Here is a 22692-nt window from a genome sequence, read left to right on the forward strand (position 1 = left end):
TCATAGCCTTTTCGGACAGGCTTTTCTTCAATTAGTAATATGTGAAAATTTCAGGTTCTTCCATATCTTATCATGGTCTGATAGCTCATTTCATTTCACTGCTGAGTAATATTCCATTGTCTGCATAAAAGACATCTTGGTTGCTTCCAAGTTTTGGCAGTTATAAATAAAGCTGCCATCAGAACCCATGTCTGCTCGACTCTGGATTCCAATTCCCCTCACTTCCCACCCTGGGAGACTGTCTTGTTTCACCATGAGCCGAACACTGGGAACTTCATGAGTCAACCCCACACCATCCCCTCACCTGTCCAGGGTCTAGCTTCTGAGAAGGCTTCAGGCAGCTGAATTAAGAAGAAGGGGCAAGACTCAGAAAAACCACGGAATGCCCAAGACTCCAGATTTATTCCGATTTGGCTTTGGCAGTTGTTGTGAAATCTGAATTTCATAGACAACTGAAAATGAATGTTTTGTGGGTGTACTCGTGGAATGAGAGACAACAAGCTATCAAGGGCTGAATCTTCTTTCCCACCTCCCCCCACCTCCGGGCCACACCCTGATGTGAACTGAGAACAAAGATACAAGAGTCTCGGCCTGTCAGGGGCGAAACTAACGAAACCGGGGACGGCAGGTGTACCGGGAAAAGTGCTACGCCTCCCGTGACATCAGGGGCAAGCTCGACACCCGAGCAGGGAGAGAAGTGGAGAGAGAAGAGGAAGGGAGCAGTATAAAGTTTCTGGTTACCTAACCTCCCCTGCCCCCCACACCCAAGAACGAAGGGGTTTATAACGGGTTCAAAGGGAGGGGAAGAAGGAGGGAATACAGAGCCCAGTGAACTGGACCGGACACTTCCTACCTTCAGTTCTGCGGGGAGGGAGGGGGGTGGGCAATCTCCCTGGATGCTACGCTGGCGCTTCTGCGCATGCGGAGAGGAGGGGCGAGGGAAGGGGTGCGTACGTCCACCTCTTAGACGTGAGCACTCGACAGTGATGGGGGAACAGCGTGTGTGCAAGTTGTCTGTGACCTGGGAAGTGTGATGCACATCGGTGGATCTGGCCACCCCCAGGAGCTCAGCAGGCAGATTGGGGGACGGTTCGCATGGGTGTCTGGGGTTGAGGCGGGAGAGGCGGCATCGCTGTGGCACCAGGAAGAGGGGATCTATTCTCGTGCCCATGTGCCACACCTGCACGCCATCTGTGTCGAGAGAAGCGACACTGATGGCATCAGCCGCTGTACCAGGCACGCCACGCTAAGAGGAAGGACGAGCCCCTGTCCTTGTCATCACCGCTTAGTTTCCATCTTTCTGGAAATAGAGCCAACTCGACAGAGACAGAAAAGGAGCTTGGAGAGAAAGCTCTGAATTGGACCGGAGCCGAATATAAATCATGAATCGGCTGAGAAATTGTTGGATTTGACCATTACTTTGGCTGGCCAAGGTGAAGTGTTTCCTCTACTGAACAAAATGATGGCTCCCAATCTGAGCTCTGTTAGATGAAGTGAAATGACCATTCTAGCGATGCACACCTGCGACTGCACCGTTAATCTCCATCCCACACCATGATGCAGTGCCCGGGATATATACACTCTCTATGTTATATATCACCTTGCACCAACACTTGGTGATGCAACCACACCACCAGAGACACAATGCATCAGATCTCAACATCACGTCCCAGTTAGGCGACTAAATGAGAAAACATAGAAACTATGCAACCGGACTTCTTGTTCTTCACGATATTTAGGTATCAACATAGGGTCTGCACAGACCAAAATGATGAATATGATTGTCAACATCCTGACTAACAGCAAATCAACTTGAAGTAAACCTGAGACATTGTTGTAAATGGTCTTTGAAACATAGGATGAATCCCATTGGGACAGATACAAGGTAAATATTAAGGATGAACGTGAACCCCACAGCAATAAGCAAGGGGAAGAGAGTCGACTCAGTTTCAGAGAGACTCCAAAATCCATGTTTGGGGAAATGAAATGAAGTGCATATTCAAGTTGCCTTTGTTCTCAGTCTTGTGTTTCACCAGGGTCTATATTCTATGCTTATAAGGGCTGTATGAGGTGCTTGGGGCGAGTAGTAATGTGCACACTTTTCAGGGCACAAAGTGTCATCGGCGCAAACTCGAAGCACAAGCAGGAGCACAAAGCAGAACGTTTTACCACAAGGAGGAGATCTTTCTGTCACATCTGATGATATTTCTGCTATCACGTGGATTATCAGTGTACCGCCTGGGACTAGTTCAGTGTAATGAACACAGCTATGTATAGAATTTTGTGGGTTTTTTCCTCTCTCTCACACACACACACACAATAATAGTGTATGCTTATGAAACGCTGTACAATTGTAGGGCATTATCATCCTATGACGTCAGGTGAGTCTCACGCTTGACCTATGACACCAGACCAACACTCAGTCGATCCTGTCTTGAATGCTGCTTGACTGTGAGAAAATCTTGCAAAGGAACTTTCAACATGCAATAAAGGAGAGACTCTGGGGGACGTTATGGCAGAAAACAAGAGGATCGAATATAGATGTGTTACATTAACATGCTAGGACAAGGGAGAAAATAAATAGGCATTTACTTGGTGCTGCTTTTAGCCTTTCCAGAATTGTAGAGTGTTCTCCAGAATTTTACACTTTCAAAAAGTCAGAGATGACATCGGGAAGATAAATTCAAACGACTGTGTGAGTTGGGGCACCTGGGTGGCTCAGTCGGTTAAGTGCCAGACTTCCGCTCCAGTCGTGACCTCACGGTTCGTGGGTTCGAGCCCCGCATCCGGCTCTGTGCTGACAGCTCAGAGCCTGGAGCCTGTTTCAGATTCTGTGTCTCCCTCTCTCTTTCAGCCCCTTCTTGGCTCATACCCTGTCTTTCTCTCTCTTTCAAAAATAAATAAACATTAAAAAATTAAAAAAAAAAAAGAATAAATCTTAAAAAAAAGTTGAAATACGGAGATAGGGACTGAAAACAGAGTCTTGACTTAGTTTTTCTTTGAAGTGACTTCAACAACTCTTCTATTATAGGCCAATTAGTTTGCATTTCCTGTTAAAAGTGTATGCTGGCATTTTATATTAATTAATATGTACAGAGAAATGCAAGGCTCCCCATTCCCTTAAAAGATGACTAGTCACATTTTTATAAATGGAATATGTATATATCACCACATACCTGTTCCTGAGAATATAGAATTTCTTTTCCCAGTTTTTGTTTATCCATTCGGATTCTTTCTTAAATCTGTAATAAATTTATAGATGGTTAAATGTTTTATTAACTACAAATGAACCACTATTAGCAACAAAGGAACATTATTACTAGTACCTTTCTATCTTCCTTTTCTCACTTTCTAAATTTGCCTTTAGCACTCGTATTTGCTCTTCCAAATCATGTTTGTCTTCCGTCTTTCAATAGAAAACACATCACAAAGTGAATTGTGTGCCCAATATACTGTGTCTTCATAAGTCTGAAAAGCTGTTATCTGTTAAATCGCATGCATATTCTACCTACTATCAAAACTAATTTTTAAAAATTTTTTAGTGTTTTATTTAGTCCTGAGAGAGAGAGAGAGAGAGAGAGAGAGAGACAAAGCACATGCAGGAGAGGGAGAGGGAGACACAGAATCCGAAGTGGGCTCCAGGCTCTGAGCTGTCAGCACAGAGCCCGACGCGGGGCTTGAACTCATGAACCGTGAGACCATGACCGGAGCTGAAGATGGACGCTTAACCACCTGAGCCACCCAGGCGCCCCTCTCAAAAATAATCTGAGTTACATTTACTTGCAAATCCCCATCAATTTCCAGAATTTAAGATCCCATGCTTCCATGTCCTGTAAGTGATTCGTTTAAAGGCAGCCAGCTCTAGATAATATTACAAAGGAATCAAAACTTATTTTCATCACCCTCCCCCTGCCGATCCTGGGTATCCCCTTTCCTAAATCCTTCCTATGACCTCTCTAGTTCATTATAAGCGGGAGCTTCTCTAGTTACTCTAGTTCCCTTTTTTTTTTTTTTTTTTTTACCAAAACTGTTCTCGGGAAAGATCTGACCAAATCAATCACGTTAGAGCTTTGTGTTATCCATTTCTCATATTGTTTATATTTTACAAGGGGACAAAGTTTGGTAAAAGGAATGAATCTCTAACAGTGGAATGGTAGGCATATGAATGAGAGCGATTTCTTTGGGTCCAGCCCGGATGTACCCCAGAATCAGACTATAGTGGGAATCATGTCCTCTGTCTCTTCATGGTGTTGGACTCTCAGTGTAGCCTTCAAAGTCATTGCTACTTTTTAAGAAGGGCCAGCATCAACATAAAGACTAAGTATGTTAATAATAATGGTCATATTAGTTATTATTCTACCTTAGCCACTGGTAATCTCCCCTTCTTTTCTTCGTGCACTCCGACTGGTTTTGGAGATCTTACCTGGCATGAAAATAAATGTATGAAATATATTTGCATGAAATGTAACATTTCAAATCCATGCATAGAGATGTGGTTTCTCTGCAGCTTAGAGAAAGGCGACTGAGCCTTAAAATGTGCCAGCCATAGTCCCACAGGGGTCTTTTCTGCCTTCTCTAATGTACAAAGCCTAGTGTTTTTATACAGTGCGTTTGCAGTTGGATAGTCATGGCCATTAAAACCAACTTAAGTGCATTACTCTGCATTTATGTGTTGGGTCATATTTTACCATTATACTTTTTTTTTTTTTTTTAACGAAGTGGGCAGCTATTACCCAGTGAAGTCACAAGCTTAAGAAAACTTTATTTTAAATGATAACTCTGATGACTTTTCACTGCCGTGTCTCTCCGATGATGACAAGAGTCGACGACAGTGAGAAAACAGACTGGAGGTAAAAATCTGCTTGGTTAGTTATCTCTATGTTCCTACACGAAAGACAGAAAAAGGTGTTCCTTATTACTACCACTACCTTTCTGGTGGGTTCTGTGACCCCTTTCTGGTGGGTTCTGTTGCCCATCTTGGTGAGGCAGGCTCTACCCAGGAGGGTCTGGAGCCGGGTCTGGGAAGAGCAGCTAGAGAGTTCTGCAGAATAAAGTAAAAGGAACCTAGAGCTCCCCGTGGGTAATCAGAAGTAAGGGCTGGGAAGAGACAGAAAGAAAATGGCCAGGCAAGACCACGAGCCTAGAGGTCTTCTGGGGTGTGGTGAAGCCACGGGTGACCAGTGTCCAGGGGTGATGTCCACTATTCAATTTGAAACGGCACCTTGGGGATGCCTCCTCAGCCTCCTGAAATTTACATAGACAAAGGTGTCACGTGAGTGGGCCATTTTAGTAGGAGTCGCAGAATTGGATGGAATTTCGTGTCGGATTAAACAAAATGGAAGCTGGGATGGCAAACGGAGCACCATGAAACTCGGAGACTGACTTAGTTCAAAGGAAGAGGGAGCCGGGCAGAGCGACAACCACAGAATATGCCCGGGCATCTGCAGGAAACGCAGGACACGCTCTAGGCTGCCACAAAGCCCAGAATATGGTTTGAACCAATTTTGCCTCTATCTGAAGGAGCAGAGAGAACCCAGCTGACATCAGCTGCCACAGATAAGAGTAACAAAATTTGTAATAACAGCCATAAAAGCTATCACTTACTGAGTGCCTACTACGTGCCAGGCACTTCACATATGTTACTATTTATTTCTATATACTAACCTATTGATCTTTTCATTCCTGTTACTCTAGATTTTTTATCGATAGATAATGCATGCACATATTCTTTAAATGAACTACGAATAGCATACATGAACCTGAAACTCTCACTTCTCAGAAGCTAAGGGTTTTGTTCATTCATTCTGTGTTTAGTTTTTCTCAACATTATTATAAAATAAAGAATAGCCTTTATTGATTTGGGCCTCTCCACAAATAAAGGTTAAGAATTTAAAGCATTCACATTACTTTCCACCTTCTCTCCTTCACAAGGTTTTAAAATTTTGCAAGGGTTTAGCTTTTATCATAGTGGCCTTTATTATCGTTTCGATATATGGAAACTTCTATATGGTGATTTACCAACTCCCTGGTATGAAAGATGGGAAATTTGTTTAGTCTTTTTTTTTTTTTTTTCTCCCAATACCCTTCACTCTCTCCACTTCCCAATTTTTGGAAGGGATGTTATTTTTACATTGTCAATGTCTATGGGATTGTTCTCGAACTATGATGGGGTGTCCTACACTTTATCTACACACTGATTCTAAAAAGTATAATGTGGTTTTGCAAATATTATTTACTACAGGGCCAAGTAGTGTCATCGGCTCCTTAGGGAAGGAAATGTAAGCCTGTTACTAAGCTTTGCCACTGAAAGGAGGACCTTCCTTTTTGAAAGTTTATTTATTTATTTTCGAGAGAGAGCAAGAGGGAGAGAGCACGAACAGGGAAGGGGCAAAGGGAGGGGAGAGAGGGAAAGGGAGGGGCACAGAGAGAGAGAGAGAGAGAGAGAGAGGGAGGGAATCCCAAGCAGACTGAGCACTGCCCAAGATGGGGCTCAAATCCACGAACCGTAAGATCACGACCTGAGCCAAAATCAAGAGTCGGACACTTAACTGACTGAGCCACTCAGGTGCCCCTGAATGAGGCGCTTCCAAGTGCTAGTTTAACGCTACAACTTTTCATTTTTCTAGCTCCCCTTCCCTCTGAGTCACACTTACTTTCTCCTTCTCCTGTGTCCATACCATCCTGCATATTGGATTCTTTCTGTGTTTGGTTGGGGTATTTCTTGAGTAATTTTTTTACACGGGTTCCACGCAGGGTAAACTTTTTGAGTTTCTACACGTTCAAAAAGACCTTTATATTTCTTACATACTCAGTTGAGACTTTAGTTGGACATAAGAATTAGGATTCAGAAATGTTTTTCCTTTTGAAAACCCTGCTTTATTTTCTTGTAGCAATCAATGATGCTGATGAGAAAATTAGTTTCCTTTCTCTGGAGCCTTTGACGTGGTCTGAGAACTACCCAAACAAATGTTCCCTTTGTTGTCTACACAGTATCTCAAACCCCCTAGATGAAACCACCAACTACCGCTACCAACATTGTGACTCAGTCTTCTCAAGGCCCATGTGACAGAAAGCTAGACAAAACCGAAATCTTAAGGTACAACAGCACCAATTTAACAAAAACAATGAGAAGTATTTGTTATCATTAGCCTTTCTTGGATTCAAAAAAGTGAGCATCACCAAAGTGACCGTGGCATGCCCTTTTGAGAATCCTTCCACCTATTTTTTTTTTTTCAAAGGGAACCATCCACTTGAACTGCCTCTCTTCCTAGGCACAGGGAGTAGAGAGCAAGTTCACTGCCACTTGGTTAACAGTGGACCAAGGAAATCATTGGGGTAAGAATTTCAAGCTTTGGAGGGCACTTGCCAGTATGCTAACGGAGAAAAAATTAGCCCCAATTTTAACAATTAATCCACAAAAAGTTAGGAAAACAGTTTGGTAAAACAAAATAAGTTCCCATGTAGAAAGACATTTATATTTACTCATGTCACTGTATCCAAAGTGATACCCGTAATTGAAAGTTTATGAAAGTCTTTGTGTTTAAATTCACACGTAGTAAATACTAGTTCCAATTTTTAAGGCTCTCTTTTCCTGCCTCTCATATAATGATCGACTCTGTAATAACTAAAGATAAGACTCTTGCTAAAGCGTATCTTCTATAAAGCAAATAATCATTCCATTTCCCCAAAAGACAATACTTCAACAATGACCAAAATGGCTTCTCTTTTCATCGAAAAAACCAAAACAAAACAAAAACCACAAAAAACCCAAAACAACAAAGCACTACACGTAGATTAGAGTGTTTGCTCTCCAGTTTGAGTTGAAATTTCAACTTTGCTACCGCACGTTACATTGAATCCTGGCTCTGTCCACATTAAACTGTTATTTTGTTTTGTCAGCTGCTGACATTCCACTTTCTCTGGAATATGCATGCTGGTCTTTCTGTGGCTACTTCATTGTCAGGTGCAAACACTGGACTGCAGAGCAATAGATAGGGGTGAAAATGAATGGTAATATTAATACAAAAGCAGATAACTTCCTAAGTAGGAAAAGGTAAGGTAAATAATGGTAAAAATAGCCAAAAATTGTGATTAGAAATAATTTATGATAAATAGTTCCCATTTTCTTTTGAGTGTATATATATTTATAAATTTAAAAAATCATAAAATTAAGAAACAAGGTTCATTTATGACAGGTTGTAATTCTTAAGTTTGTTTTCCATTTTTTGCACTTAAAACATATTAAAAATCAACAGTGAATCAATATAATCTTCTAAATTAGGAATCAAGAGTCAACGTTTGTAATAACTAAAGTGCAATTATGTTTGTTAATCACCATAGGATTAACCATATTCCTTATCATATCCACTTTCTTCTTTTCTTGTCAATGAGTCATTACATTCTCTTATTTCTCCTAATTTCCACAAATATCCCTTTTCTGAAATTTTGGCCATTCTTTCTGGGCTTAATGCCTCCTTGCATCTCCTTTAAACCACTAAATAGATTACCATCAAAACAATCTTTCTAACTCATGAACAAAGGTAATCTTTTGTCCCTTAAATGTCATTAATCTTGACTTTTATGTTAACATTTTTCTTCTTTTTACCTTCTAAGCAGCACAGCTATTTTTAAACACCAGTATGGGCCTGTGGGTGCTGGTTGGCAGGGAAGAGGGGGAATGACAAGCATATGAAGAGAGGAGGACCAGCCTCCGTGCTGCGAGTTGGGAGAAAACAGACGGGGGGATTAGGAACATTGAAATAAGATATGAGGCTGTATGCAAGCAAGCATTCACCATTGTATAGGCCAAAAGTAAAAACAAAACATTTGTCTACATATATCGCCAGTGAATTTTCTTCTAATAAACTTGTTACGCTAGGGAATTCTCTCAAAAATGGGACAAGTCTTCATTTGATGTGCCCTCTATCAGGGAGGCTCTGAAACATCTTGGTAGATGATGGGGCTACCAAGCCCTACAGGATCCAGGCTGATCCGGGCAATATGCAAATCTTAAACACGTCTTCTCAAAGGCCCAGGAGGCCACAAAAGTGTCTGTGGGTTTGGCCTCCTCGCCTGGCTCCAGATCATCCTAGACTTTACATACACACCTTCTATCAAACTATCTGCTCTAAGAAATTTGTAACCAAAACTTCCACGATGAAAATGGCTCTAACGAAGATGATGAAGTCATTGTTTTTAATAGCAAAAGAATAGAAACAACATCTTTGGAAGGCGCTAGTAAATTGATAGAGATTGGTTAAGTAAATGATGCTACTTCCGTGGAGTAAAACACTGTGCGTAATTGATTATATACATTGAGTGTCACTGACGGATGTCCCCTGTATCTTGTGTGTGCCAATATGTGTCAAGATTTGTCTGAATGGATGGTCGCAAGAAGCTTTTAGTGATTATCCCTGGGTGCAGGATTCTTTTTTACTTTCTTCTCTTGACACTTCTTTACTGAGAAAAAGTATGAATGTTTTATAAAAAAATTTCAGACTTCCGGCATCCCACATAGGATGAAGAAAAAAAAAAAAAAAAAGCCACTGCCGTACTATTAGCGAGAAAACCCAGATACGCTAAAAATCACAATCTTTCTTGGACCTGTCAGAGAACTGAGGTCACAACCAGGCAACATGAATTCCAGAGAGGACCTCCCTGCGATGGGAGATGTGATGCACGAACAGTCTCATCTACCGCAGAAGCAGTACCATGCCAGCTGCAACACAAGCAGGGAAGAAAAATAAGCTAAAATGTGAAGAACCATTGAAGAGCAAGGACGGGTTACAGAGCAGTCCGAGTAGCTGGGGGCACAGGTTACAGGGAGAGTTCACACTCACTCTCAGCTTTTTGCCCCGTCTCCCACCAGATGCTCATGGGGACAATTGAGGGCAGGGCAGGAAACTTGCTGATGGTGTAGACTTTAGGAGGGGATCGGCTGATGCTAAGGCAAAAGTACCCTGCCTGGGAGAGAAGGACAAGTCTTAAGGCCCCGGGAGAGGGGAAGCAAATTCTCTGGCCAATCAGACTCAAAGAAGGTGATGGGCGGAGAAGTGTGAAACACCAGGCCCCACCCACTTCTCCCAGGGCTTTCTTTCCTAGGAAGGAAAAACTTTCAACTGCTGGGGAGGGCAGCAAACCTTCCTGTTCTCAGGGCATAGGTGAAGACATCGTATGGCAAGAGGGAAAATTAAAGAAACATTTCCTGGGGCGCCTGGGTGGCTCAACTGGTCGAGCGTCCGACTTCGGTTCAGGTCATGATCTCGCAGCTTGTGGGTTTGAGCCCCGCATCCGGCTCTGTGCTGGCAGCTCTGAGCCTGGAGCCTCCTTCAGATTCTGTGTCTCCCTCCCTCTGCCCCTTCCCCGCTTGCACTCCGTCTCTCTCTCTCTCTCTCTCTCTCAAAAATAAATAAACATTAAAAAATTAAAAAAAAATAAAAAGAAACATTTCCTTCCCCGGAAAGCAATTGTCTTAGGCCTTTAGAGTCTGTCATAATACAAAGGGGAGGTTCCTACTATTGCCGGAGGGATGGGAAACTCCCGCCCAAGGTCCCGCCCAAGGTCAGCTTCAAGTACAGGCGCAGGTAGACCACCACAGAGAGGAGGGGCAGGAATCCTGACAGAGCTCACCTCTGAGGCCCAGGCACACAGCATTCCCCAAAGACTGGTCTGGATTAGAACAAGAGGGGACCCCCTCTGTGTTACTTACGGAAGCACTAACTGCCAACTACTGAGGGAAGGATAGGAGCACAGAGAAAGACCTACCCTGGGGCACAAGCAGAAAGGTTCTGCTGAAGTTGAGGGTGGAGCATCACTCAGAAAAAAGCCTTCTGTTCCTCTGGCCCCCATTCCAAGTGCACATCCACCCCAAGAGGTACGTCGAGGCTGCGGTCCATGAAGAAGAACCACAGCAACAAGCAAACTCAACTCAACTCAACTTCTAGCTAGACTGGCTGCGTCCCTTACAATAGCAATCTGATAGAAGAGCCATGCCATTTTCAGCTGTGAATACTGTTTACTTCAGTTTCTACTAGTCTACACGTGATGTCTGCTGGTCAGTCAAAAAAGATGAGACAAAAAGGCAAGGAGAAGAGAAAACCTAGTGTCAGGAGACAAAGCAATCAACAAAATCAGGTTCAAAGAAGGCCCAGGGGCGCCTGGGTGGCTCAGTTGGCTAAGCATATGACTTCGGCTCAGGTCATGATCTCACGGTTCGTGCTGACAGCTCAGGGTCCGGATCCTGCTTTGGATTCTGTGTCTCCCTCTCTCTCTACCCCTCCTCGCCTCACACTTTGTCTCTCTGTCTCTCTCAAAAATAAATATACAGTAAAAAAAAAAAACCTTTTTTTTAAAAGATGACCCAGATCTTGGAACTATCAGATGAGGACATTAAAATAACTATAAATGGGGTGCCTGGGTGGCACAGTCGGTTAAGCGTCCGACTTCAGCCAGGTCACGATCTCGCGGTCCGTGAGTTCGAGCCCCGCGTCGGGCTCTGGGCTGATGGCTCAGAGCCTGGAGCCTGTTTCCGATTCTGTGTCTCCCTCTCTCTCTGCCCCTCCCCTGTTCATGCTCTGTCTCTCTCTGTCCCAAAAATAAATAAACGTTGGGGAAAAAAAAAATAAATAAATAAAATAACTATAATTACAATGTTAAAGAATCTAGAGAAGGGAACAACATGGATGATTATAAATAAGGAATTTCAGCAGAAAGATGAGAAATAGATATTAAACAAGAGTCCATGGAAATACTAGAAATGAAGAAGACAACACACAAAATGAAGAATTTCTCTGATGACTCATCAGTAGATTCAATATAGCTGAGGAAGACAATTAGTGAATTTGAAGGTAAGACAAAGGAAACTCCCCTAATTGAAACACAGAGAGGAAAAAATAGTTCAAAACTGATGACCAGAATATTCAAGAGATGTGGGAGAGTATCAGTCTAACATATGTGTAACTGGAGTCTCAGGAGAACGGAGAGAGGATGGGGCAAAAGAGAGAACGAGAGATAATGGTCAGAGATTAATGAGAGACATCAAACCACAAATTTGAGAAGCTCAATCAAGAGACAGAGAATTCATTGCCAGCAGACCTGCACTGTAAGAATTGCAAAATGAAGTCCTTCAGGAAGAGGGAATATGATACCAGACAGAAACTTATCAGATCTACGTTAAGAAACGAAAGCTCTGGGGAAATGGTATAAGTGAAGGTGTCAGGTGCAAATCTTGCTGTGACAAATTATATCAGATTTTTTTTTTCTTTTTACATGAAAATATATTAAATTTCAAAATATTTGAGGGATGCAACATGTTAGGAATTCCAAGGACTGTACTTTTGATGGAAACATTGGGAAAGGTTCTCCAGGGGCATTTGAAGCAAGGTAAATGGGCAGCCTTGAATTTCATAATGACTTTTTGGAGAGCTCTTGAGAAACACTATCTTCACAGCTAAGACAAAGCGATTTGGTAGGAGATGGCCAAAGACTCCTAAAAACTGTAGTGACTTTCTATTGGTCTCCTATTTATCAGTTACTTGGGTGCTTCAGTCCAAAATCTTTTTTTGTTGCTTTCCTAATACTTATTCTCCTAACACTTCCAATGGTTGTATAAACATCTAAAACTGTAGGTTAAAATCTTTTTAATCTTAACATAGGCAATTAATTAACTTAAAAATATGTTTATGCTTTATTTAATGTAAACCAATAGAAATGTTATGTATCCTAACCAGAATTATACTCTAGATTGTCTAGGCCCATGTCAATCAATTCCGGTGGCCTGAAACTGAATATGGGCTCACCGTATATATACATGTAGCCAATGGATTCACTGAACTCCATAACGCTTCATAGCATATGTTGTATGTAACTGCTTCTTATATTATATTATATTATATTATATTATATTATATTACATTATATTTTCATATATATTCATATATATATATTCATGTATATTCATGTATATTCATGTATATTCATGTATATTCATATATTCAGCAGAGGGATGGATCCCGCGTTGAGATTGGTGAAGAAGATCAAGATTTTTAAAAGCCTAAATAAAAGTGTGCCTTGATTCCCTAATAAAGTTGCATGAGCTAACAATCCTTAAGAACTCTTTGGATTTGGTTGGCATTAAATCAATTCAGTGAAATATCACCGGTTGTCTAAGGTTGATCAGATATGCAAGCTAAGAGTAACGTGCTAAATGAATGAGTAAGGGAAGACAAAGAACTTTAATAAGCTCAAGGGTTTTTAATTTTTTAATTTTATTTTAAAAATGTTTTCTAACGTTTATTTTTGAGACAGAGAGAGAGAGACAGAGCACAAGTGGGGCAGGAGCAGAGAGAGGGAGACAGAATCCAAAACAGGCTTCGGGCTGTCAGCACAGAGCCTCATGCAGGGCTCGAACTCACAAACTGTGAGATCGTGACCTAGCCGAAGTTGGACGCTCAACCAACTTAGCCACCCAGGCGCCCCAGTTCAGGGCTTTTTTAACGAACAAGCAGAGTCTACAGGAAAAGAAAACAAAGGGATATTAAATAATAAAGAAAAGTTTAAATACCATCTTCCATGAAGTCATATGCCTTAAGAAAAAAAAAAAAAATTGATGTGTTGGAAAATTATCCCCAGGGTGTGAGGACAAAGCTGGGATCTGGGGGGAGATCTGGCCTGAAGAGCTCAGGGCTGGAGAAACTGACAAGTTAGCAGAGTTAGATCCAAAGAGGGTGGCCAATAGTCCAATGCCAGTGTCTGTGGGGGTGCAGCTACCTCAGGCTTGACTCTGGCCGGCAGCCACACTGAAGCAGTCCTATAGCACTGAGTTCTATGACAGCCTTCATGGCACCAATCAGCAGCATGGGTACGTACAATAATGGCAGTTAGGATGAGTGACAGCATATCAAATGTTCGGTCTTCTGGGGGTAAGACCCAAGTCTGGGCAGCACCAGGACTCTGGCTAAATGACCTGGTGTTCAAGACTGGCCTCAACCGCCAGCGGGAACTGGAGAGAAACCCACAGCGGACATCCAAGCAAATGGAATAAAGCAGCACCATGCAGCGAGGGGCAAGATGGCTGCCTTATGGGCTCCTGAATGTTAAGATGACACTTCTGTTACCACCAAGGTGATATTATGGGACCTAGCAACTGCCCCTGGCCGCACGTGCCTAGGGGAGTATAGATATCGATACAAATCTCAAGTTTATCTTTCCCTGATTCCCACAACAACATCTTGGGTCCTTAATTAAGCTATTCTAAAATATCATAAGCCCTACAAAGAAAATACTATCATTGTTCCCCCCAAAAATAAACAAAAAGGCAAGGCAAATCCATTATGCGATTCTTAACAAAAAGCCTTTTTCATTCCTGCCACGAATAATGAATATTATTTTCTGTTCCAAATATCCTGAAAGTATGTATTTAATCTACCATCGAACTACTCAGAATAAGACGATGTAGAAAGGAAAAGCCACCTTTCGGTTGAACTCTGAATATGATATCGCTCAGCTTGCCAACTTCGGTCTCGGAGAGCAGAATCCAAAGATGAATTCATTTTAGTGGCACGTGAGAAATTTGATTTTGAAATAAAAAAGGTGTAGCGTATGACTTCTGTATCCTCCTTATAAAGTTATATTATGAGAGAAAGATCTGGTACGATGAGGCAAATTCTCTTGGGTCAACCTAATAGACCCAAACACGGTGACTATTGCTTGACAAGCCTCTGAAGAGCACGCACATGCGCAGAATCACCCCAGCTCTGTGTTAACACCGCCGCCCAGGCGGCCAGATCCACAGCGAGCAAAATGCAGGCCTTCCCGCCTTGCTGGGCGGAACCGCTCTAGCAAAGGAAGCCAAAGGGAAAAAGAATGAAATAATGAAACAATAAACAGATTAGATTATTTTCGTCGCCCCTGAGGATGTTTATTTTAAACTTCATGCGTGGGGCGCCTGGGTGGCTCCGTTGGTTACTTCGGCTTAGGTCACGACCTCGCGGCACCTGAGTTCGAGCCCCGCAGTCGGGTTCTGTGCTGAGAGAGCTCAGAGCCAGGAGCCTGCTTCAGATGCTGTCTCCCTCTCTCTCTCTCTCTGCCCCTCCCCCGCTCACACACTGTCCCTCTCTGTCTCTCTCTCTCTCTCTCAAATATAAATAAACATTAAAAAAATTAATTAAACTTCATGTGCAATTTAATCAAATAAAAGAGTGGCATGAGACAGCAATGGTCAATTTCAGAAAGATTTTTCCCTCACCTACCTAGCCTATAATACTATATAACAATCATTCTCTACCCTATAATAATATTTTTTTAGTAAATTAACCAGCGTGCAGGGTGCATATGGTCATAATTTGCAAAACCGTTGCAAAAACTATTTTACCCCACCATGTCTAAATGGGAAAAGAAAAACGTTCTAGACTTTTTGTTGAAGTCCTTTGTGCGGTACAAATTGCTTTGTATTGAGTGAACTTTAAGAATGGGAACAGGATTGACTTTGTCCGTGTCCCATTTCCCACACAGAAGGTCCTGATGCTTTCTGCGGATCGGAGCACACACCATATGTTCCATGAGCACAGACCAGGTTACCCCGTGGAAGCTCAGAAGTCTTCGAGGGAATCATTGACTGGGTGCAACCTTAATTAACTAATTACCCGGGGGGGAGGGAGGGGGGCGGCAGGGGAGGGGGGGCAGGCAAAAACCCTGGGAAGCCAATCTAACCTTGTTATGTGAAACCTGAGTATTTGCAATGTTTTACAGATATCAAAAACTAAACTTTACACAAAACACTGTCCAAATACAAATTTGATATTGGGAAATCTTTCATAAATAGAAATCAAACAGCAATGTTCGTATCATGCTTTTCAGACTGGCTAAACACTCAGTTTATCACTGTGTCCTCCTCTGTGTGAAGCATGTGCACCGTTCCCACCGAATGACACAGATTTCAAAAAAATAAGTATGATTAATTAGATAAGATAAGTGACTGATGTAAAAAGTTCCTTCAGCAAGCTCTCTCTTTGGGCTTTTCCATGCGGTAAATGTTACAAAACCCTTTAGAGGCGATTTTTAAGAAATCCAGCAGGCTGGGCTTCTTTTTCATTTTTTAATTTCAAACAATTTTCGTTCTGTTTTGAAAACTTTAAGGAGTCCGGTCTAATAAAATATTTAAAAGAGAAAAAGAGGGAAATTATAACCGGTGTGCATGATACGTAAAGTTAATCTCAGGTGGAGAATATACCACGTGGAAAGGTGATATAAAGGAGCACTTGCAATAAAAATATTAACAACAGAAGTGCTTGTAATAGAGGTACTGGTGAACTAGAAAAATATATTTCACTTTACAATCCAGCCAATTCATATAAATATATAAACACTAGCTGACGTCACCTCCCCCCATCCCCCCGCTCCGGTCTCCTTTTTACTTGCTGTTTAAACATTAACTTCTGAGTCTCTCCAGCTGACAAGGCACACAGTTGGGCTTTGGCCACATCAAAACAACAATCATTCTAGTTAGAAGGAAAGACCGTGACCCTAACAGAACATCTCATTGAATGATACCTCTGTGAGATCGTGTCTGCCTTTGTCTCTCCTTTACAGTGTATTTTCTATGGGTGAGACCAAGTGGTTGTTTCTGCCCCTCATGGCTATGACCCTGAGGTCATATTTCTATGACCTCTCAATTTCTATCTGTAAACTGAGCACACTGGAGTTTCTAATCTGCAATTGCAGGACTTAGTTAGGGCCTTGGGCTTGCTGCAGGGATGGGGCAGCTCTCCCAGGGGCTGTGATCGTGAGATTAGAGACCCAGTCACCGACCTTGCTCTGCAGTCTTGCCATCTGCTCAGAGCCTCAGACCCGGACTCCCCTCAGACACCATCATGGCGGTTGATGGCGCCTTCTGAAACAGGACACTGCCTCGGCCATAGGCTCCCTGAATCCCAGGCTTGGGCTAGAATCCCTCCATCCAGTCTGGCTGCTCTATCCATTCGGGTCAGCCAGCTACACTGCACACTCACACCAGGGGGTGGGTTTTTCATTTTGTTTTTTGCACACACACACACACACACACACACAACCCCCCAAATCAAAACAAAACAAAATCAGAACACATACAAACAAATAAAGCAAACAAAAACCGAAAAACTTCCCAAGAACTGGATTCTAAACATCTCACTTCTAGAACCCAGGCGCTGGTCAGCCATGCACCAAATGTCCCTCCAAATGTGATTGTCCTCCTTCGGAAATTACACTGCTTTCCAGTTGTGCACACTTCCTAACTTTGTGCACAGTGGCGGTGCTTTCAGAGGAGAGTATCTGTCTCAGCTCTGGGGGGAGTGACTCTTTCCCTCCACCTGCATGCTTACTCCTCTGCTCGGGAGGAACAGGGAGCCATCTGGCTGGTGAGTCGGGCACCAGAGGCCTGCACCTCTGCATTTAGAATACGGATGAGCCCCGAGAGCAAGAATCGGCTTTGCTCCTCCGGGTCCCAAGCGTTCAGGAAGCAGATTCTGCCCCCCGTGGGGGAAGGAGGAAAAGCAGGGGAACGCGCGGAAAGGAGAGTTTGGGAAATGCTGCGCGTTGCCTGTGCGTATCGCCAACCGGCTTCTAAGCTTTCTAAAAACTCCAACGGAAAAAGAGTTTTGACTAGTCATACCATTCACAGTGCCCCCGGGCTGCTGGGAGAATTACGATCCCCATGACTCACAGCAGAAAGGTCCCTTCAGGATCATAGGAAGGTGGGGCTCCTGAGATGCAGGGAGGACTGTCTCCTCCGTGCCCGCACAAGAAGCCGACAGGGTGGGTTGCACATCACAAAGCTACTTCCTAACATGGTTTCTTGTACGGACCAGCAGTAACGCGGCAGGCCCGGTAAAAGCAACTCTGATTGGTGGCCGTCTAGCGGATTAGGACAGGAAGAGTGTATATTTCATGCGTGCCTGTCCCTGACGGTGTGAGTTAATCCAGCTGTCAATTTAGAATACTATGAGCGAATAGGGGCGCCCGGGGGGCTCAGTCGGTTGAGCGTCCGACTTCGGCTCAGGTCGTGATCTAGCAGTCCAGGGGTTCGAGCCCCGAGTCCGGCTCTGCGCCCACAGCTCGGAGCCTGGAGCCTGCTTGGGATTCTGTGTCTCCCTCTCTCTCTCTCTCTGCCCCTCCCCCGCTTGCGCTCTGCCTCTCAAAAATAAACAAACATTAATTAGAATACTATGAACAAATGGACTGTGTAGCCTGCATGCCCTGAAAATTCAGGGAATTTTCAGTAAGCTTTTGACAGATATCGGGCAGTAATGAGTTAGAAATTATACCCCCTAGAACGTGCTTTGGACGTGACTCTTCTATCCTGCTAATTTAATAGAGACCCACTAAGCCTTAGTGACGAAGCTAATAAACCACCAACCTGGGGACAAGGGTGGCATCCTCTTGGGCAGTCAAGGGGCCCAACAAGGACACCTTGATGCGCAGAAGAGCAGACAGAGCCCTGCCCAGCTGCATGCACAGAGAGTAGGGGACCCGGCAGGTGAGACCGGCCGCCTTGCTGATGCTGGCCGTGAGGTCGCAATAGTGCCCGCAGAACGGCGGCCCTTTGTGGACCAAAGTGTCATGGCGTGTGGTCATATGAGAAGTTCTTACCACAGGCTGTTCTTCCTTGGCAGATTTCTTCGGAGTCTTAACTTTCTTGGTCTTAACAGGCGCTAAACTGGAGGAGGGAGAGCGTGCCCTTGAAATGGTTCCAGGCCTGGATGGAATCCTGGGTTGTGAGGACCACAGAGACAAAGAGGTTTCTCTCTCCTTGAGTGCTCTCCAGCTCTGGCACACAAAAACAACCAACTTTGTTATTCTCACTTCACGCCTCCGATTCACGTCTCTTTCTTTTCCTCCCTTGAGCGGGCATTTCAGGCTAAAGTGTTCAGTCCCAAAGGGCATGGATCTGTTCCTTTTCCCCAGTCCCACACTCCCCGTTGGCCTGATTTAATTTGCAGGCTGGGTCTGTTTTTCCACTCCTCCCACTGATGCTGCTGTACTAAGAAAAACATACCAACAAATTCAATGTTTCCTGGCAGCAGCTGGAAAGGCGGGGGCGGGGTGAGGAGTGGGGTGCAGTGACAGCTTGAGGTCTGTATTGAATTTGTAGGGAGCTCGGGGAAGAGAAGGTAGGAGGGAAGGGACAGGAGTCTGAAGAGACAGGGCATGAGCAAGGGAGGGGCAGAGAGAGAGGGAGGCACAGAACCAGAAGCAAGCTGTCAGCACAGAGCGGGGCCCGAACTCACGGACCGCGAGATCATGACCCGAGCCAAAGTTGGAAGGCCAACCCACTGAGCCGCTCAGGCGCCCCCAGGCTTGCCTTCTTGTCAGCTTACACTCCTCTCACTGATCTCAGCCTTCCGGCTGCTGGTTTCCCACCCCCCCCCTTTTCTTTTTTTATGTTTATTTATTTATTTTGAGAGAGAGAAAGCACAAGTGAAGGAGGGCAGAGAGAGAGAGGGAGACACAGATTCCCAAGCAGGCTCCACACGGTCAGCGTGGAGCCCGACGCGGGGCTCGAACCCACGAACCATGAGATCATGACCTGAGCCAAAGTCAGACACTTAACCGACTGAGCCACCCAGACGCTCCTCCCATACACACTTTTAAGCATTTTCTCCTTCAGACTCAGATCTTGGAAAGTGAAAAGTCTCGGGGCGGTACGCAGGCATTCTTCAACCCAGATGCCAAAGTGAGACACGCACAGAATAAAAGACAAAAAAAGAACTTAAAGTTAAATGCAAACCTTGACGCTTAGGCTCTCAGTCCTCTTCCTTGTTTCCATGTCCTCTTTCTGTTTATTAATCTGTGAAATGGAAGGCCCGTATCATTTGTTATCATTTGCAAAGATTCAAAAGAATGTTCTAGAAAACTTCCTCAAGCAATGAAAGAATAGAATTGTAAACCCCTTGACTGCTAAAACTATGATGAGGATGTAAGGTTATAATGTTGAATATGAATTAGAAGATAAATTTGTACCCAGAAAAAAAAACACTTAAAAGAGGTGAACAGAAAGAAATAAAATTGTAAATGTTTAAAGTCATTAGCATTTGTTCATTGCTTTAAGCATAATAGAGACTATAGAGAAATATATATTGTTTGCTTTCGTGGTAATCATTTGTTTCATATATTTTTACGATAGCTATAAATCCCAGGTCTTATAAAATTTGCAAAGAAATTTCAGATAATTCAATAGCCAGACTTCAATCATATAATGACGAAATTTTGATTTAAGGAATCAATTCTAGGTTCCAGGCATAAAAGGCTTTTTATCATACGTATCATTGGGATATAACTGACATGTAATGCTATATTAGTTTCGGGTCTGCAACATAATAATTCAAAATTTGCTTCTATTACAACATGATCACCACAATAAATGTAGTTAAAACATCCATCACCACACAGTTACATTTTTTTTCTTCTGGCGAGAACATTTAGGATTTACTCTCTTAGCAACTTTCAAATATACTATACAGTCTTATTAACTATAGTCACCATGTTGCATGTGATGCTCCTATGACCTCTTTTTGTCTCATAACTGGAAATTTGTCCTTTTTGACCACCTTCACCCATTTCACCCACGTCCCACCCTACCCTCTGGCATTTCTAAGTTCATTTTCTCAGGTTTGTTTTTAGATTCCGCCTATAAGTAAGGTTATACAGTCTTTCTCTGTCTTTCTCTGATTCACATCACTTTGTATAATTTCCTTCAGAGCCATCTGTGTTGTTGCAAGGGGCAAATAATGTATCATTAATGCATGCGTCAATCATATTAAGCTTTTTTCATATTGATTTACGAGTAATGCCAGTGTTTTATTTTTTATTTTTTATTTTTTTAAATGTTTATTTATTTTTGAGAGAGAGAGAGACAGAGTGCAAGCGGGGGAGGGGCAGAGAGAGAGGGAGACACAGAATCCGAAACAGGCTCCAGGCTCTGAGCTGTCAGCACAGAGCCCGACGCAGGGCTCGAACCCACGAACCGTGAGATCATGACCTGAGCCGAAGTCGGACGCTCAACCGACTGAGCCACCCAGGCGCCCCTAATGCCAGTGTTTTAAAAAAAATTTTTTTTTAACATTTATTTACTGTTGAGAGACAGAGCGTGAGCAGAGGAGGAGCAGAGAGAGAGGGAGACACAGAATCCGAAGCAGGTTCCAGGCTCTGAGCTGTCAGCACAGAGCCCGACGCGGGGCTCGAACCCACGAACCGCGAGATCATGACCCGAGCTGAAGTCAGACACTTCACCGACTGAGCCACCCACGTGCCCCAATGCCAGCGATTCTAATTCTGGCTAATCTTATGAAAAATGAGAAATACCTCTAGCCAATCATCTCACTAGCGTCTCATCAACTACAATGGATTTTCAAAAGTAGTTGTCACCTACAGATAGAGCAGAATTCAACCGAAGACAGGTCTGTGTCATGAACTCTTGAGGTCTGGGAGGATGGTAACTGGTGTCCATGGAGCGCTGCATTTGGGGAGAACTGGGCAGGTGTGCTGAGATCAAGGAGAACACGCAAAGCTTGGATTTTATTTCAAACGCAGGAGGGCACCACTGAATGACTTTAAGTGTGTGGGGGTGTATGTGTGTGACATGATAATATTCACATTATGAAGGTGTAATTAGGTGGGGGCCACACTTCTGGTCACGGCTGAGTAACTGCTGTGAAACCAACCCTCCCGCAGATGATAACTATAAACTCTGGAGAAAAGTATACAAAAGCAATTACTTGAAGACAATGGCTTTAAACTTGAGAGCAGGGCCCGGTCTGGCTGGCGGGGGGAGTAACTAAAACTAAGGGGAAACCCGCAGCCTTTCGGGATTGCTGAGGACACGGTTCAGGACAGCCATAGCCAACGAAAGTCCCAAGGCAAGGAGACCCCGAGGAAAGTCAGACTGCACGGCCCCAAACCGTGTGCGTAAACTTTGCCTAATCTCTAGCTGATGCCTGGGCGATGCCTGCAGCGAAGGGAAGCCTTGAAGATGGAATTAGGATTGGTGGCGATGTTGCCACCCACCGCCTGCGACACGCGGCTTGCAGTTTGATTGCAACCGAGTTCATTGCCTGCTTTTTAAAATGTATTTCTTTATGTTTTTTTTTTTTTTTTCTGAGACAGAGCGTAAGCAGAGGAGGGGCAGAGAGGGGGACAGAGGATCCCAAGAGGGCTCTGCGCTGACAGCAGCGAGCCCGATGTGGGGCCCCAACTCACAAACCGTGAGATCATGACCTGAGCCGAAGCTGGACGCTCAACCGAGTGAGCCACTCATTGCTTGATTCTTAAAAATGACATAGAGCATTCGTAATGTCCTTAAAATCCCCAAATGCGCCACACAACAAGGGTGTGTGGTTGATCTATTCTCAAGGAAAAGCCTGTTAACAGACTGGCACTTGGACGGTAGCTGAAAAACTAGTGGAATGAAAGAGAAGCCAACACTGTCGACTCGGGATTCTGTGCTGAGAGAAAGTATCTTTCAAGGTCGAAGGTGAAAGAGGGGCACCTGGGCAGCTCAATCACTTATGTGTTGGGCTTCAGCGCAGGTCATGATCTCCTGGTTCGTGGGCTCGAGCCCCATGTTGGGCTCTGTGTTGACAGCTCAGAGCCTGGAGCCTGCTTCCAATTCCATGTGTGTGTCTCTCTTTGCCCCTCCCCCTCTGTCGCTCACCCTCTGTCTCT

At 43.8% G+C, this 22692-nt stretch overlaps 1 protein-coding gene across 2 annotated transcripts in view; it reads right to left on the reverse strand.

Moving 5' to 3' along the window:
• Positions 1-22692, reverse strand: part of CB4H10orf67 (chromosome B4 C10orf67 homolog) — a 169056-nt gene that overhangs the window by 52480 nt on the left and 93884 nt on the right. For both annotated transcript variants that reach the window (XM_045463737.1, XM_045463736.1), the window contains exons 9-13: positions 19760-19819; positions 18622-18798; positions 4361-4423; positions 3327-3406; positions 3177-3242 (exon numbers count right to left, since the gene is read on the reverse strand). In XM_045463737.1, coding sequence (XP_045319693.1) covers positions 3177-3242; positions 3327-3406; positions 4361-4423; positions 18622-18798; positions 19760-19819 — 446 coding nt within the window. The remainder of the gene's footprint in view (positions 1-3176; positions 3243-3326; positions 3407-4360; positions 4424-18621; positions 18799-19759; positions 19820-22692) is intronic.

This window comes from Leopardus geoffroyi, chromosome B4, assembly GCF_018350155.1.
Source record: "Leopardus geoffroyi isolate Oge1 chromosome B4, O.geoffroyi_Oge1_pat1.0, whole genome shotgun sequence".
NCBI lineage: Eukaryota > Metazoa > Chordata > Mammalia > Carnivora > Felidae > Leopardus > Leopardus geoffroyi.